Source organism: Python bivittatus, unplaced genomic scaffold (assembly GCF_059951505.1).
Source record: "Python bivittatus isolate LINGU-HERP-01145 unplaced genomic scaffold, Pbiv_v1 ctg000080_np1212, whole genome shotgun sequence".
Taxonomy (NCBI): domain Eukaryota; kingdom Metazoa; phylum Chordata; class Lepidosauria; order Squamata; family Pythonidae; genus Python; species Python bivittatus.
The window spans coordinates 90,494,755-90,508,140 of NW_028277035.1; the positions used below are offsets into that span (position 1 = coordinate 90,494,755).

A 13,386-nucleotide genomic window follows, 5' to 3' on the forward strand; every position below is an offset into this window, starting at 1 on the left:
CCCATAACCAGGTCTTTAGGGCCTTCTGAAAGGCCAGCAGGGTTGGGGCCATCCCGATCTCTGGAGGGAGGATGTTCTATAGAGCCAGTGCTAGGGCAGAAGAGGCATGTCTCCTGGGGCCTGCCAACCGGCATTCCCTGGCTGACAGGACCAAGAGCAAGCCCACCCTGCCGGACCAGATTGAACAGGTAGAAACAACTTGGAAAAGACAGTCCCTCAGGTAACCCATCCCAAGGCATGAAGGGCTTTAAAGGTGGCAACCAGCATCCTGAATTGCACCTGGAAGCACACTGGCAACCAGTGCAGCTGACGGAGTAGTAGTGCTATATGTGCTGAGTGACCAACATCATTCACTACCCGTGCAGCTTCATTCTGCACCAGTTGAAGGTTCTGAATGCTCTTCAAGGGCAGCCCCATGTAGAGTACATTGCAGCAATCCAGTTGGGAGGTCATGAAGGCCAGGAATGGGCACAACTGGGGCATAACCTGAAGTTATGCAAAGGCCCTTCTAGCCACAGCTGCTACCTGCTCTTCCAGCAGGAGCTGTGGGTCCAGGAGGACCCCCAGATTGTGCACTGGGTCCGTCTGAGGCAGTGTCACCCCATCCAAGACCAAAGGTGGAAAAACCTTGGCACTGGAAGGTCCAAACCACCAAAGCCACTCAGTTTTGTTGTTGTGCCCCATCCAGGCCCCCATAGCCTCCAGGCACTAGGACAACACATCCATGTTTTATAGATGTTGTTGTAGTACTACTTCTTGTCTCTTCTAACAGCTCTCTGAAACTCTTTTTTTAAGTGAGATGTTTGCCTTTCTTAACTAAGGAGACATGGCTAACAGTGCAACAGAAGTTCTCCTATTTTTATGTATGGTTTTAAGCCACCTTTTCAACTCAATTTGAGTGATCAAAGCAGCAAACAATAAATGACAAGCAAATACCTAAACCTTTGCCAGAATAATTCTGTTTAAATATTCTTACAGTTAGAAATGAAAGCAATCCTATCAGAATATTCAGCAAAATGGGAGTTATGTCACAGAAACCTCTTTTTTCATATGGAAATGGTTTTCCAAAGTGAATTTTAAATAAATGCATCCAGTTGCTAAGGCAGTTGATCCATTATTATAAAAGCATAGGTTCTGCTATAAAAATGCCCCTCTAAGTCATCACTTGGAGAAAATAGTAGTTGGGATCAGGTCTGGAGCTTCCAAGGGGGATCACTTTGAGCCTGAAGAAAAGCGTTGCAAAGAAGACCCAAAGACGTCCATCACCTGGAGAGGCCCTGTAAATGAATCATACAGGTACCTGACATCTTTTCATTGAACAATGAATTTCTGACAATATTTCCTGCATTACAATACAAGGACCGAGCTTCTGGTATGACCCTGTCCTGCTTTCCCCTTCATGAGGTGAACCAAATTAGTCTGTACATTAAGCGGTAATGCATTCCATCCCTGATTTCATAAGACAGCAATCCAATGGATTAGTTTTAGATGTCCTTAAAGGCATAGCTTCAGGAAATATGATGTGATTTTATGAATTGAAGATGAAAACCCAAAACTTAGATGAAGACCAACTGGAATCTCTTATCTTGCAGTATAAAGAGTATGAGCTTCTGGCACATTCTGCCCTTCATCTTTGCCATTCATGAGATCAACCAGAATCCAAGGCTGTTACCGAACATCACCCTTGGCTACAGCATCTATCAGAACTTTTTCAATGCAAGAATGACATACGAGGCCATGATGGACTTGCTGTCTACAGGACGGGAGAGTGTCCCAAACTACAGTTGTGGAAGACCAAATAATCTGTTGGCTGTGCTTGAAGGGACTGATTCTGAGCTCTTCAATTATGTTTCAACCATGCTGGGCATCTACAAAATCCCACAGGTATGAATGGATACTGAAGTTAATTTCACTTTGCAAAATCTCTTGATAGTCCAAAAGGGGCCAGATAATAAATAAAATGAGTCAGGTGGTGGAGCTTAAAGGATACCTGAAATAATATATGTCCATTATGCACCCAAATATTTCTTCCTTCATTCTGGCATCAGTGCACATCTTGGTTTTTTTAATGATACTGTACACAGGTTTTACAGAGTTCCCCTTTTTTGCAACTGAACTAGCCTTCATCCATAGCTCAAGTGAAGTGCTCCCAACCATCCTCCACAAGACATTTGCATCTTCTGCCAATCCTTCTTCTGCCTCTTTTCACCCTCAATCCAACCAAATCCAGATGAGGTCTCAAAGACTGTGATGGAAGAAAAAGTGGAGTAATATTATTTTGAGAGGGGTTTTCCCCCCCTACTTTCACTTAAAGACAATGGAAACGTAGCCAGGTGACATCGTTTTTCTGCTGAGTTCACATAACATTCCATCATCCCCGATCCATGATGGAGAGATTGGTAGCTGAGCTGGTATTATAGTAGTATTTTGCTCTTTGTTCTTGCACTGTTCAAGATGTGAAAAATCTGCCACATTTCTCCTCCCACGATTTTGGCACAAAGTTGGTAATAGGTTATGGCTGGGAACACAGACAAGGGGTACAAGACAGGGAGGCCACATTTCATGCTTGAAACTGAAGGAGAAGTGGAAGGAATTTATCTGCCATGGGGGAAAGTCCCTTAGATGTAAGCACTTATTTCTGTCACTAAAAGCAAAACAATCAACCATCTTTATTTCATCCTAGATCAACTATGGGGTCATCAGCCACATTCCTGAGCAGAAACATCATTTCCCTTTTTTCTACCGAGTGAGTCCAAAACAAGAGCCTCCTCACTCAGCGATTCTGAGTCTGCTCCTGCATTTCCGATGGACGTGGATTGGCCTCGCTGCTCCGGACAATGAAAATGGAGAAAAGTTCAGAAGAACCTTTGAGCCAGTAGCCTTAAGGAAAGGTGTCTGTGTTGCGTTCTCAGAAATCTTTCCCATGCTTGTGTATGAAGGGGCAAAAAAGCAAACCCGTCAATATTTTAGCAACACTAAAGTAAAAATTATTGTTTGTCAGTTGGACTTTCAGGCCACATTAATATTATCAGTGCTAATACTAGAAATTGAAAAGAGTAAAATCCTGTTTGGAGAAAAAGTATGGATGGCCACAGCTTTGTCAGATATAAGTATGAGTCTTTTTACCAAATGGTTAATCTCCAGCATAATCATCTTTTATTATCCTTCTCAACTCAGGCAAAGAAAAGGACACAATATTATGATTTTAATTCGTACTTCTCTGCTAGCGAGCAGTTTGGGGAGAGGGTGTTCCAGTGCTCCTATTCAAGCTCCTTGTTGTCTAAGAAAGTTTGGAATATATGCCTAGAAAAGAGAACTGGGAAATGCCACCCCGTGATATGGTTGCCAGAATCCTGTCTGAGGATGGCTCCAGTATTTCCACAGCAATCCAGGTTGTGACCTGGGTCCTCAATGCTGCCTCTTCCTCCCATATGAGTCAAAGGAGGGTGCAGGTTGGAGACCGCCAGATGCCTCAGGTGGTACAGCCGTGGCAGGTAAGACTTCTCCTTCGAAGTTCTATTGAGGTTCCCTCTCAGTTCCTAAATGTTACGTTAGAGATGAGCAGGGATGGACAGGGTGGGGGTGGGGGTTCCCAAAAACAGCTGCCAGTTTCTAATATTTGTTCTGACCAGATGTGGAGGCTGAAAGAGAGAGAAAGAGAGAGATTCAGTTGCTGAATCTTCTAGACTGAACCAGGTGTGTTGGTTCAGGGTGCTTGTGAGAATAGACAATGATGTCTTAAGAGAGATAGGAAGACGCTTTCCACATTTGCCAGATAAATAAGCACTAGGATGCCACAGTAACCATCATGTTCTCTCTTGAACATACAACATTGGCCTGATGTAGCTCTCATTTCCTGTCCTGCCATTGCAAGGAGGGGTCAAGTCTTTCTTCCTCTCAGCATCTTCCGGAAACAAGCAGAGCAGCTGACCTGCTTTTCACTACAGCTTCCTGGTCATAGCCTGGCACTTTTTACTTTTGCCTTTGCAATCTCCCAAGATCCCTTTCCTGCTCCTTCTCCCCCTTGGAAAATCAAATCTTAGAATGTGGAACCCTGTTATTTCTCCCAACGCTTTCACTTTCCACCCCCACCTGTTGGTTACACAAAGCTCCTGTAGAAGGTAAAAAGTTGCAGAGCCCCAGAAGACCTTAAAAGAATATCCTGATATGAGATGTGCTGCTTCTATTGCCTCTGTTTTATTCACTTCCAAATGGCCCTGTAGTGTTTCTGTGTGCCCAGCTTGTCAGAAAGGAAGCAAATTTCTGGCTACGCTGTCTTCCATCTGTGGTGCATTATCAGCCAGTGGGAAAAACACCCTCCAATCACAGCATTGCAGGAGAAATGCCACAGGTCTGGTTCCATCACCATCTCACCTCTGGCTGTGTCACTAGCTCTCCTCTCTGGGCTACTTCTCTTGGCCCTTCTCCTACACCCCACCGTCTCTTCACATGATGTTCCCATTTCCACAGAGGGTGATTGAACCCCACCCCTTTTTCATATGCATTGCATGTGGTTTGCCTCCCACTTTTCCTTCTTAGATCACCTAGATCAGTGCATGTTTCCTCCAGCAGATGACATGGACACAGGGAAGGAGGCGACAACCCCACAGTAGAGGGGAAGCAGCAGGAGTGCCTTGGGACATTTATTTATTTATTTTTATTATTATTAAATTTATATGCTGTCCATCTCCCCCAAAGGGTGACTCTGGGTGGCTCACAATTAAAAACAAAAACCCGTAAACAATTTAAAAAAATACTCCATTAATAATTAAAATTAATTAATCCATTTAAAAACTATACAACAAACCCTATACATAAATGCTAAACACATTCAAGATGACAGGGGGGTGAGATCAAGTTGATGTTCCAGACAAGCAAAACTGGGATGCTGGTGTTTTTGCAAACACCAACACCAGAGGTGGGGAAACAGCCATAGCAAGGTGGTCAGATGACACAGCATCTGATTACTGGAGTCAAGACATGTTTGTGACTTGAGATTAGCAATATCATAAAACAAAGCAGAGCAAAATGGGAGAGATGAGGAGAAAGAGAAACAGAGAAAGAAAATAATTTGACTAGATTCCTCCTGCCACATTTGCAGACAGAGGAACTGAGCTGAAATACCCCAGTTTTGACTTAAGGCTTGAATGGGAATATGGACATTGCAGGTGTGATTCTCCATGTCTTTCTAGCTTCATCCTATTCTAAGAAACTTCCAGCTTTACAATCTTTCAGTGGATGATATCTATTTGGATGAGAATGGAGATCCTGTTGCTGACTTTGATATCATGGACTGGGCAGTATTTCCTAACAAGTCTGCGGCTGGAGTGAAAATTGGGAACATTGAAAAAGAAATCTCTTCAGATATCAAGTTCTCTATAGATGAGAGTGCCATCATATGGCCAACATCCTTTAACCAGGTTACTAAGTCTACTTGTTTGTGGATTTTATTATTTAGCTATTCCTATGTGGTTCATCTGACCTTATGGTTTTCTTGTCACTCTGATGGAGGGTTTGTGCTGGTTGAAGGAGACACTACTATTTCTGTGGAGTCCTTGGGGTTCTCTGAGCTTGGTTGTTTCCCTGCAAACATTTTGTTATCTAGCTAGGTAACATCTTCAGTGCTAGAAGGGAGTGGGGTTTGCTCTGTGTTTATATACAGTGGCTGGCCCTGCGAGACTTGGTGAGGGTGTGGGCTTTGTTTTTATTCTATTTTTTCCTCTGGTAGTTCCTTGATTAGGGTATTGTTTACTGCTTGATTGTATGTCTGGTGGTAATTTTAGTGTTAATCTCTGCTTATCTGGGTGATGATTGCTGGTGAGGAGATGTTCTGGTCTTTTGTTTTCCTTTCTATTGTCTCTTTTGAATAGTGTGTAGATCTTGTTTATCTCTATCTGCCTGTTGATGGCTGCCTTGTCTGAATACCAAGCTTCCAGGAATTCCTTCACATTTTTGGATTTAGCTCGCTCTAACTTGCTGGCAGTTTCCCAGTTGAAACTATGGTTAAAAGGCACATGAAACATTTGCAAGAAAACAATCAAGCTTAGAGAACCCCAAGGACTCCACAGTTCAACCCTGAGCTACAAATATTCTCTTCTGTTGGTACTACCATTTCTCCTGGACCTCTCAAAAGACCTACTGCTGACCGTGGGAATGCCAGCATTGTTCTTGGGTAAGATGGAAATCATGTTGTCAGTTGGCCAGTGCTGCTTGCTGTCTGCAAAGAAGATAAGCAGGCCCGCAAAGACCTTTGACAATGAAGGACTTACTGCAGGTCGTCTTACTCAGTGCTTGCTCAGAACTAGAGTCTGGGCTGGTAGGAAATTGAGATCCAAAATACACATGTTGGAAGACAGCAGAGACTTGAGGACATGTTATGGTAGATGGTGTTCTAGCAATTGCTAAGATAGGAGCAAGCAATCTTCTGCTTGCCGTGCTTTGGACTAGACTTCCCATCGTTTCTTACCATTGGCAATTCAAGCTGAAGCTGATGGGACCTGAAGACCAATGCATGTTGCCTCTCACTGGAAAAAAACAAACCAACCCAGAAGTCTAATGATGCCTGGACAGAGGAGCCATCAGCCTTTTCTGAACATAGAGGGGACTCTGGGTCCATATCCTGCTGAAATGAAACCACTAGTGGGGATTTTTCACCAAAACATATACTGTTAAAAATGAGTTTCTGAACAAAATATGTGCATTATATTTGGAAAGAGATCTTGAAAGTATCTTCTTGAGTTCATGAAGCCATCTTGGCACTCACTTGCATGTTTCCATAATTTTCTTTATGTTTAGAAGGCGCCTTTTTCTAGATGTACTGACAGTTGCCTCCCAGGATATGCCAAGCTCACGAGAGAGGGAGCACCAGTTTGCTGCTACGACTGTTCTCCGTGTATGGAAGGAACCATCTCCAGACTGGAAGGTAGGTGGCTCCAGGACAAAGAAGGAGCAGCAGCCTTGTATTCTAGGGACAACTGTAGGAAACAAAATTTAATCCCATATTAAATCAGACATGCATCCAGACTCAGGAAACAGACTAAAGACTCAGCAAGAACTGTTCAGTGAATGTAGGAATTTACCATGGCGGATGCTTTCACAAAATGCTGAAACAATAAAAAGCAATCTTGAAAAAGATGGAGGGACCTTGAGAGTTGACAGAATTCAAAACACTTATACAGAGCCAAGATCAGCTATGAGAAGGCATAGATAAGTTGTTTTTGAAATAGGACACGGCAATGGAAGAAATAAACAGATGATAAAACAGATGCAAATCTTCAAAGAAATAATCAAAGTATAAAAATGAGAAGAGCAATGGAAAAGGAAGATCCAGGAAATTTACTCCAGGTTATAATTTAAGGGATAATTGGTATAAAAGTTTTTAAAGATGGCATATAACTACATCAATAATAGGCAGAATAGACAAATCATATAAAAATAAATCTTGGAAATGCCATAACAAAGAAAGATCGTTTTATCATCTGTGGAATTTATGCAAAATCCTCAAAAGCATTGGAACAAAATACATCAACATGTTCAGAAAAATCCTAAAGAGAAAAATTGAACTGAAACCACAAATACTCTTTTTAAGAAAGGTTCCAGAAAACAAAAATGAAAGCATCACAGTCTAGGAAGGTATATGCTGACAGCTGCAAGAACAAATGTGGCACAGAACTGGAAAAGACACATTTTGTCAGATTGGGAGGCCCAGGTGGAGAACATGCAGCAATGGCAACATTGACAGTATCTGCAGCATCTGTGATAGAAGTCTAAAGAAATTTAAGCAAGAATGGCTGCCATACATACTACACATTACAGAGCAGGGCAAATTTAGACTTTTGGAACACGGTTTTTAGAAAGAAAGTTATGAGACTAATCAAACTAATAGATGAAGGGATTCAAATAGATGCTAGCAAGAATCTTTAATGTTTAATGTAAAACACGCACACACACACGCACACACACACAAACTGTGTGTATGTGTGTGAATGTGTGTGTGTGTATATATATATATATAGGCCGGACTAAAAGACAGCACTGAGGCACTGATCATAGCAGCACAGGAACAGGCACTAAGCACCAGATCAACAGAAGCAGGGATCTACCACACTAGACAGGACCCAAGGTGCAGGTTGTGCAAAGAGGCCTCGGAGACAGTCCAACACATAGTGGCAGGGTGTAAGATGCAGGCAGGAACAACATACACTTAACGCACAGCCAAGTAGTTGGCACTGGGTACAGGAACATCTGGACAGTGTATGGCCTAAACCGCCCCCCGAAGTCCAAATGGGAGATTCCACAGAAGGTCGTGGAGAATAACAGGGCTAAGTTCCTGTGGGGCTTCCAGATCCAGACAGACAGGCAGGTACTGGCCAATCAACCAGACATTGTGGTAGTAGACAAGGACCAGAAGACAGCAGTGGTGATAGATGTAGCAGTGCCAAGTGACAGCAACATCAGGGAGAAGGAGTATGAGAAGCTGGAGAAGTACCAGGGCCTGAAGGAGGAACTAGGGAGGAAGTGGAAAGTAAAGGCTAAAGTCTTCCCAGTGGCGGAAGGAGCACTTAGGGCTGTGACTCCTAAGCTGGGAGAGTGGCTCCAACAGATCCCACGAACAACATCAGAGCTCTCTGTGCAGAAGAGTGCAGTGCTAGGAACAGCTAAGATACTGCACAGAACCCTCAAACTCCCAGGCCTCTGGTAGAGGACCTGAGATTGAGGAAGACACATACTGCCCATAGGGGTGAGAGGGGAATTTGTTACGTATATGTATATGTATATGTTTGTATACATATACACATATACATACACACACACAGAGACACACACATATATATATGTTCTGCTCAGCAGTTGGGGAAATAAGGAGAAGGGGAAGGGAGAATGTGTTGCTAGAGCATTTTTCCATAATGATTTTCTGCTTTATTCATGGTTAGTAATTATTTCTTTTTGTGTAATTCACTTGTCACTGTCCAATGTAGACCATTTTTTCCTTTGCATTTCATTATTCTAATAATAAAAATATTTTTTCAAAAAAAGAGAGAAAAAAAGAAAGAAAGAAAATCTTCATTGCTTTATTTACACCCTGCTTTGGTCAGTGGGTCATGAGGTGCCGAATGCCACTGAATGACTAGTTAAACGGCAATTCTTTGTGTTTTCCAGATGTAGCCCATTGTGAAAAGTGTCCAGATGACCAGCATTCCAACAAAAAGCGAGATCAGTGTGTCCCCAAAGTTATAACTTTCCTGACCTCCAAAGAAATGCTAGGTCTCATCCTGGTTATCTGTGCCTTTTTTTTGTCCATAACTACTGCCTTTGTTCTAGGAATCTTTATTAAATACCGAGAAACTCCCATAGTCAAAGCCAACAACCGAGATCTCACCTACATTCTCCTGGTCTCTCTCCTGCTTTCCTTCTTGACTTCCCTTCTATTCATTGGTCAGCCAAAGGAAGTGACCTGTCTTCTTCGACAAACCGCCTTCAGTGTTGTTTTCTCAGTTGCTGTCTCTTCCTTACTGGCCAAGACTGTCATGGTGGTGGTGGCGTTTCTGGCCACAAAGCCAGGCAGCAGGATGAGGAAATGGCTGGGGAAAACTCTGGCCAACTCCATTATCTTGTCCTGCTCTGGGGTTCAGGGGGGAATCTGCCTGATATGGCTGGGAATCACTCCCCCATTTGCTGACTCTGACATGCATTCCCAACCAGAGTACATTGTACTGCAATGCAATGAAGGCTCCAATGCCATGTTCTACACTGCACTGGGCTACTTGGGCTTTCTGGCTGCCATCTGCTTTTTGGTGGCTTTCCTGGCCCGAAAGCTGCCGGGGACCTTCAATGAAGCCAAGCTGATCACCTTCAGCATGTTGGTTTTCTGCAGCGTTTGGGTCTCCTTTGTCCCCACCTACCTGAGCACCAAAGGGAAATACATGGTGGCCGTGCAGATCTTCTCCATCCTGGCCTCCAGCCTGGGCTTACTGGGCTGCATTTTCATCCCTAAATGCTACATCATTATCTTGAAACCTCACCTGAACACAAAAGAGCATCTCATGATGAAAACCGATCAGGCCTCTTAATTTTAGAATCTATTTTTTTCTATAATTTACTGGTAATTTAAAATAATATCAGTTAGATTTAAAGTTCTTTATATGTTTTCTCAAATCTTACTTCCTTGCACGTGACTTTGAACTTTAAGGACAGAGAAATAAAATAAATAATTTAAATTCCATCGTTATTTTTTTGAATCACAATCTATATACAAGCAGAATCATAACGTTACTGATATTAATTAAATGAGCATTTTTAATGATAAAATTCTCTTTCATTTGTTAAAAATGAATAAGAAAAGACAGAACAACTTGAGAAAAATGAGGGAAGATAGAGACAGCCAGTAGACGCAGGTTCATCTCTCACAATATAACAAATGGGAGATTTATGGACATCTGAAGAAATAAAAAAGCTTTTGATAATTTGGAATTTCCTTTTGTATTCATGGATTTCAACTGCAGCTTGAATTTTCTCACATGAATAAAATGAACAAGAGGCCAAGATATTTGTAAATGGATGTTATCACCAAATTAAAAATGTTTTTTAAAATATTTTTTATTAAAACATTTTGCATATATAATTATATATTATAAAGAAATTATGCATTATAAAGAAACCAACAAGACAAATTTGGAGGGAGGCATCGGAAGGGAAGCAAATTTTGGGAATCAAAGTACCAAATCAAGAACAGAAACTAGAATTATATGCCAATGATGTTGTATTCAGAGTTGCTCATCCAATGTATTCTTTTTAACCAGTAATGGAATTAATACAGCAACATGGTTCTATCTTAGGATATCAGATTAACAAGAACAACACAGGGAGGATTACACGGACTGTATCTGAAGAGGAAAGCCACATTTATAGTAAATGATACACTTTAATATTACTGTAAAATGGATTCAGTACCCAGAAATTTATTTAACAAATTTTTAATAAAGATTAATTCAAGAATAATCATTTATAGTTTTGGGAAAATACAATGGCCAAAATCTTATGATGGAAAAAATTAAATATGTCCTGCATAGGAAGAAGAACAAAAGGAAAATGAATATTTTACCCGGTCTCAACTTTCTATTTCAAGTGATTCCAATAAGGATTGAAGATAAAACATCGAGTGAACAGTAAGGTCAAATCACTGCCTTCATTTGGTCAAACCGAAGTCTAAAGAATAAATTTAGGATTTTGCAAGACGTAAAAGAAAGAGGTGGATTGGTTCTGTTAAATCTTAAACTATACTGTCAGACAGGCAGTTTGACCTGAATAACAGGTTGGGTTAAATGTCCATTCGGCTGAGATAGCTCTCCCAGAAGGCTTGCATCTTTGGTTAGATAGAAGCCTGCAATCCATAAGAGATGACTCAATTATAAATAGCATAGTCCTTCCAAGGGAAAGGGTACTAGGAAGAGATCTCAACCCTACCAGGACAGGGTGGATGTGGAGGAGTGTGGAGATGGCCTTGAAGGAAATATGTGTCATGTGAGGGAGAGAGGAATGAGTTTGAAAGTGCCCTCTGCACGTGGGAAAGGCCATGCTGAAAGTGCTGAATGGAGTGGCTGCAGCAGGCAGAAAGAGTAACCACCTCCCCACTTCCTAACAACCTTGCAAGGTAGTCCAGATAAGAAACACAGCCAGAAGTACCACCTCTTGTCAGATTCAGCCGGCGTGGCACGGCTAGAAACTTGCTCAGCCGCGCTTAGTCAATTGCAGGCGCTAGCTGGGGAAAAAGGGGAAGTGAGAAACCGCGAACTGATCAGAGCCAGGTGGCGCCACTTGACTAAAACCACAAGCGGATATTTTGTATCAACGCCAGCTGGCCTCGAGCGCTACAAACAAAGGGAAGCAATCAGCGCGTGACTGAGAACTCCTGGCTTTGCGCGCAACAGAAAAACCCGACAAAGGCAACAACAGCACAACCCATAGACGGCAATCAAGACCACCAAAGAATCGGACTGAATCTGCCATTAGTATGGGGGGGGGGATTTCTGTGGGTAATCTGTAACTAAGCAACAGGGCAAGCACGGGAACTGGGGAGCTATAAATTACGGTGCAAAGTGTGCCAAGCCAATCCTGGCTTTGTCTGTACTTACTTACGTTACGCTTGAGTAATCCTCTTTGCTGAACACACGTGTCACGAGAGTTTCTCTGAGACGAACGGGGTAAACCTTACAGCTCTAACTTTATTGTAAGGTTACATGAACAGAATCTTCCAATTCTGAAAGGACGTCTCTCCCCCCTCACCTTTACAGTCCAAGAAACTAGGGAGGGTCTCTTCTGAGATGTTTGCCACAGCCCCATTCTTTCTGGGGGCTCACCCATTTTATTGCTTTGTGCACCAGCCCAGGGTTGTTGTTACAATATGGGTAGCTATATAGGTTCAGCAGCTATATATGTCTTAAAAGAAAATAAATACAAATAAATAAATACAAAAGCCTAATGCATATATTTGAAAGAGAAAAAAAGGGCCATGACCTTTTGATTAAAATCTCTGGACATATTTATTTGGTCCCTGCAGAACCTTTCCCCTCCCTCCATTTTAACAGATCCTGTAGACCTACTACGGTTTCAGTCTTTCTGTCTGGTGAAAACAGGAACATCCTCAATTCTGAACCAAGGTTGTTGATATGAATATATATACCTCCATATATATATATATATAATGGTCACATTGCCTGGAACCCATTGAGAATCGGCATGGATTCTTGGACACTATAGCCTAGAACATACAAAGCCTAGCTATACTGCCAAGAGAAGTTGTAGGCTTAGATTTCATGGAAATTGTAAACATGGAGATTGCTGACTTCCCCTGGATATAGTTATTCTGGAGTATCTGACCTGAATTGAGGAAGGTTCCTCATTCACACCAGGGCAGGGAGGAATTAGACTGTTTTCTCTGGCTAGTTATATAACATTCAGTTTTATTAAGACATCCCAAGGTTGCAGGAAAATTGCATGCAGAGCAAGAAAAGTAAAAGTTGTTAAGTGCAGGATGCAGGAGGCAAGACACGGAATCATCTGAGAGGGATATTAGCTTCAGATTTTGAGAAGAGATAAGGAAGGACTTTGAACCTGCAACACCTGCTCACTGCAGCAAATACTTTGACTAGACTCAGCAGCAAAGTGAAGTCAAAGGGAGGAAATACAGAATGGAGGGAATGAAACTAATTTGGGAGGAGTGGGGAGAACTGGTTTAGGAATATACTGAAGACCTGAACTTTGGATGTCACAGTGGGAAGAGGGAAGGAAGGAAGGGAGGGAGGGAGGGAGGACGTTAGTTTGCAACTAGCTGGCTGCATTGAAAGATTACTCATGAACATGAGATAAGGCCAAGAAGTCTCAAGGCTT

The 13,386-nt window shown here is 42.2% G+C and overlaps 1 protein-coding gene across 1 annotated transcript; it reads left to right on the top strand.

Moving 5' to 3' along the window:
• The first annotated feature begins 71 nt into the window (after positions 1 to 71).
• LOC148216810 (vomeronasal type-2 receptor 26-like) lies at positions 72 to 10,070 on the top strand. The gene is made up of 5 exons (XM_088134721.1): positions 72 to 220; positions 1,593 to 1,884; positions 5,193 to 5,420; positions 6,796 to 6,922; positions 9,160 to 10,070. The coding sequence occupies exons 1-5, from the start codon at positions 72 to 74 to the stop codon at positions 10,068 to 10,070; spliced, it is 1,707 nt and encodes a 568-aa protein (XP_087990847.1).
• The last annotated feature ends 3,316 nt before the right edge of the window (positions 10,071 to 13,386 follow it).

What these genes read in the sequence shown, in the direction of transcription:
- LOC148216810 (XM_088134721.1), top strand. Translation starts at nt 72, where the DNA reads ATGTTCTATAGAGCCAGTGCTAGGGCAGAAGAGGCATGTCTCCTGGGG. An exon ending in TGGAAAAGACAGTCCCTCAG is followed by an intron (nt 221 to 1,592) that starts GTAACCCATCCC and finishes CTTATCTTGCAG; the next exon opens with TATAAAGAGTATGAGCTTCT. An exon ending in GCATCTACAAAATCCCACAG is followed by an intron (nt 1,885 to 5,192) that starts GTATGAATGGAT and finishes ATGTCTTTCTAG; the next exon opens with CTTCATCCTATTCTAAGAAA.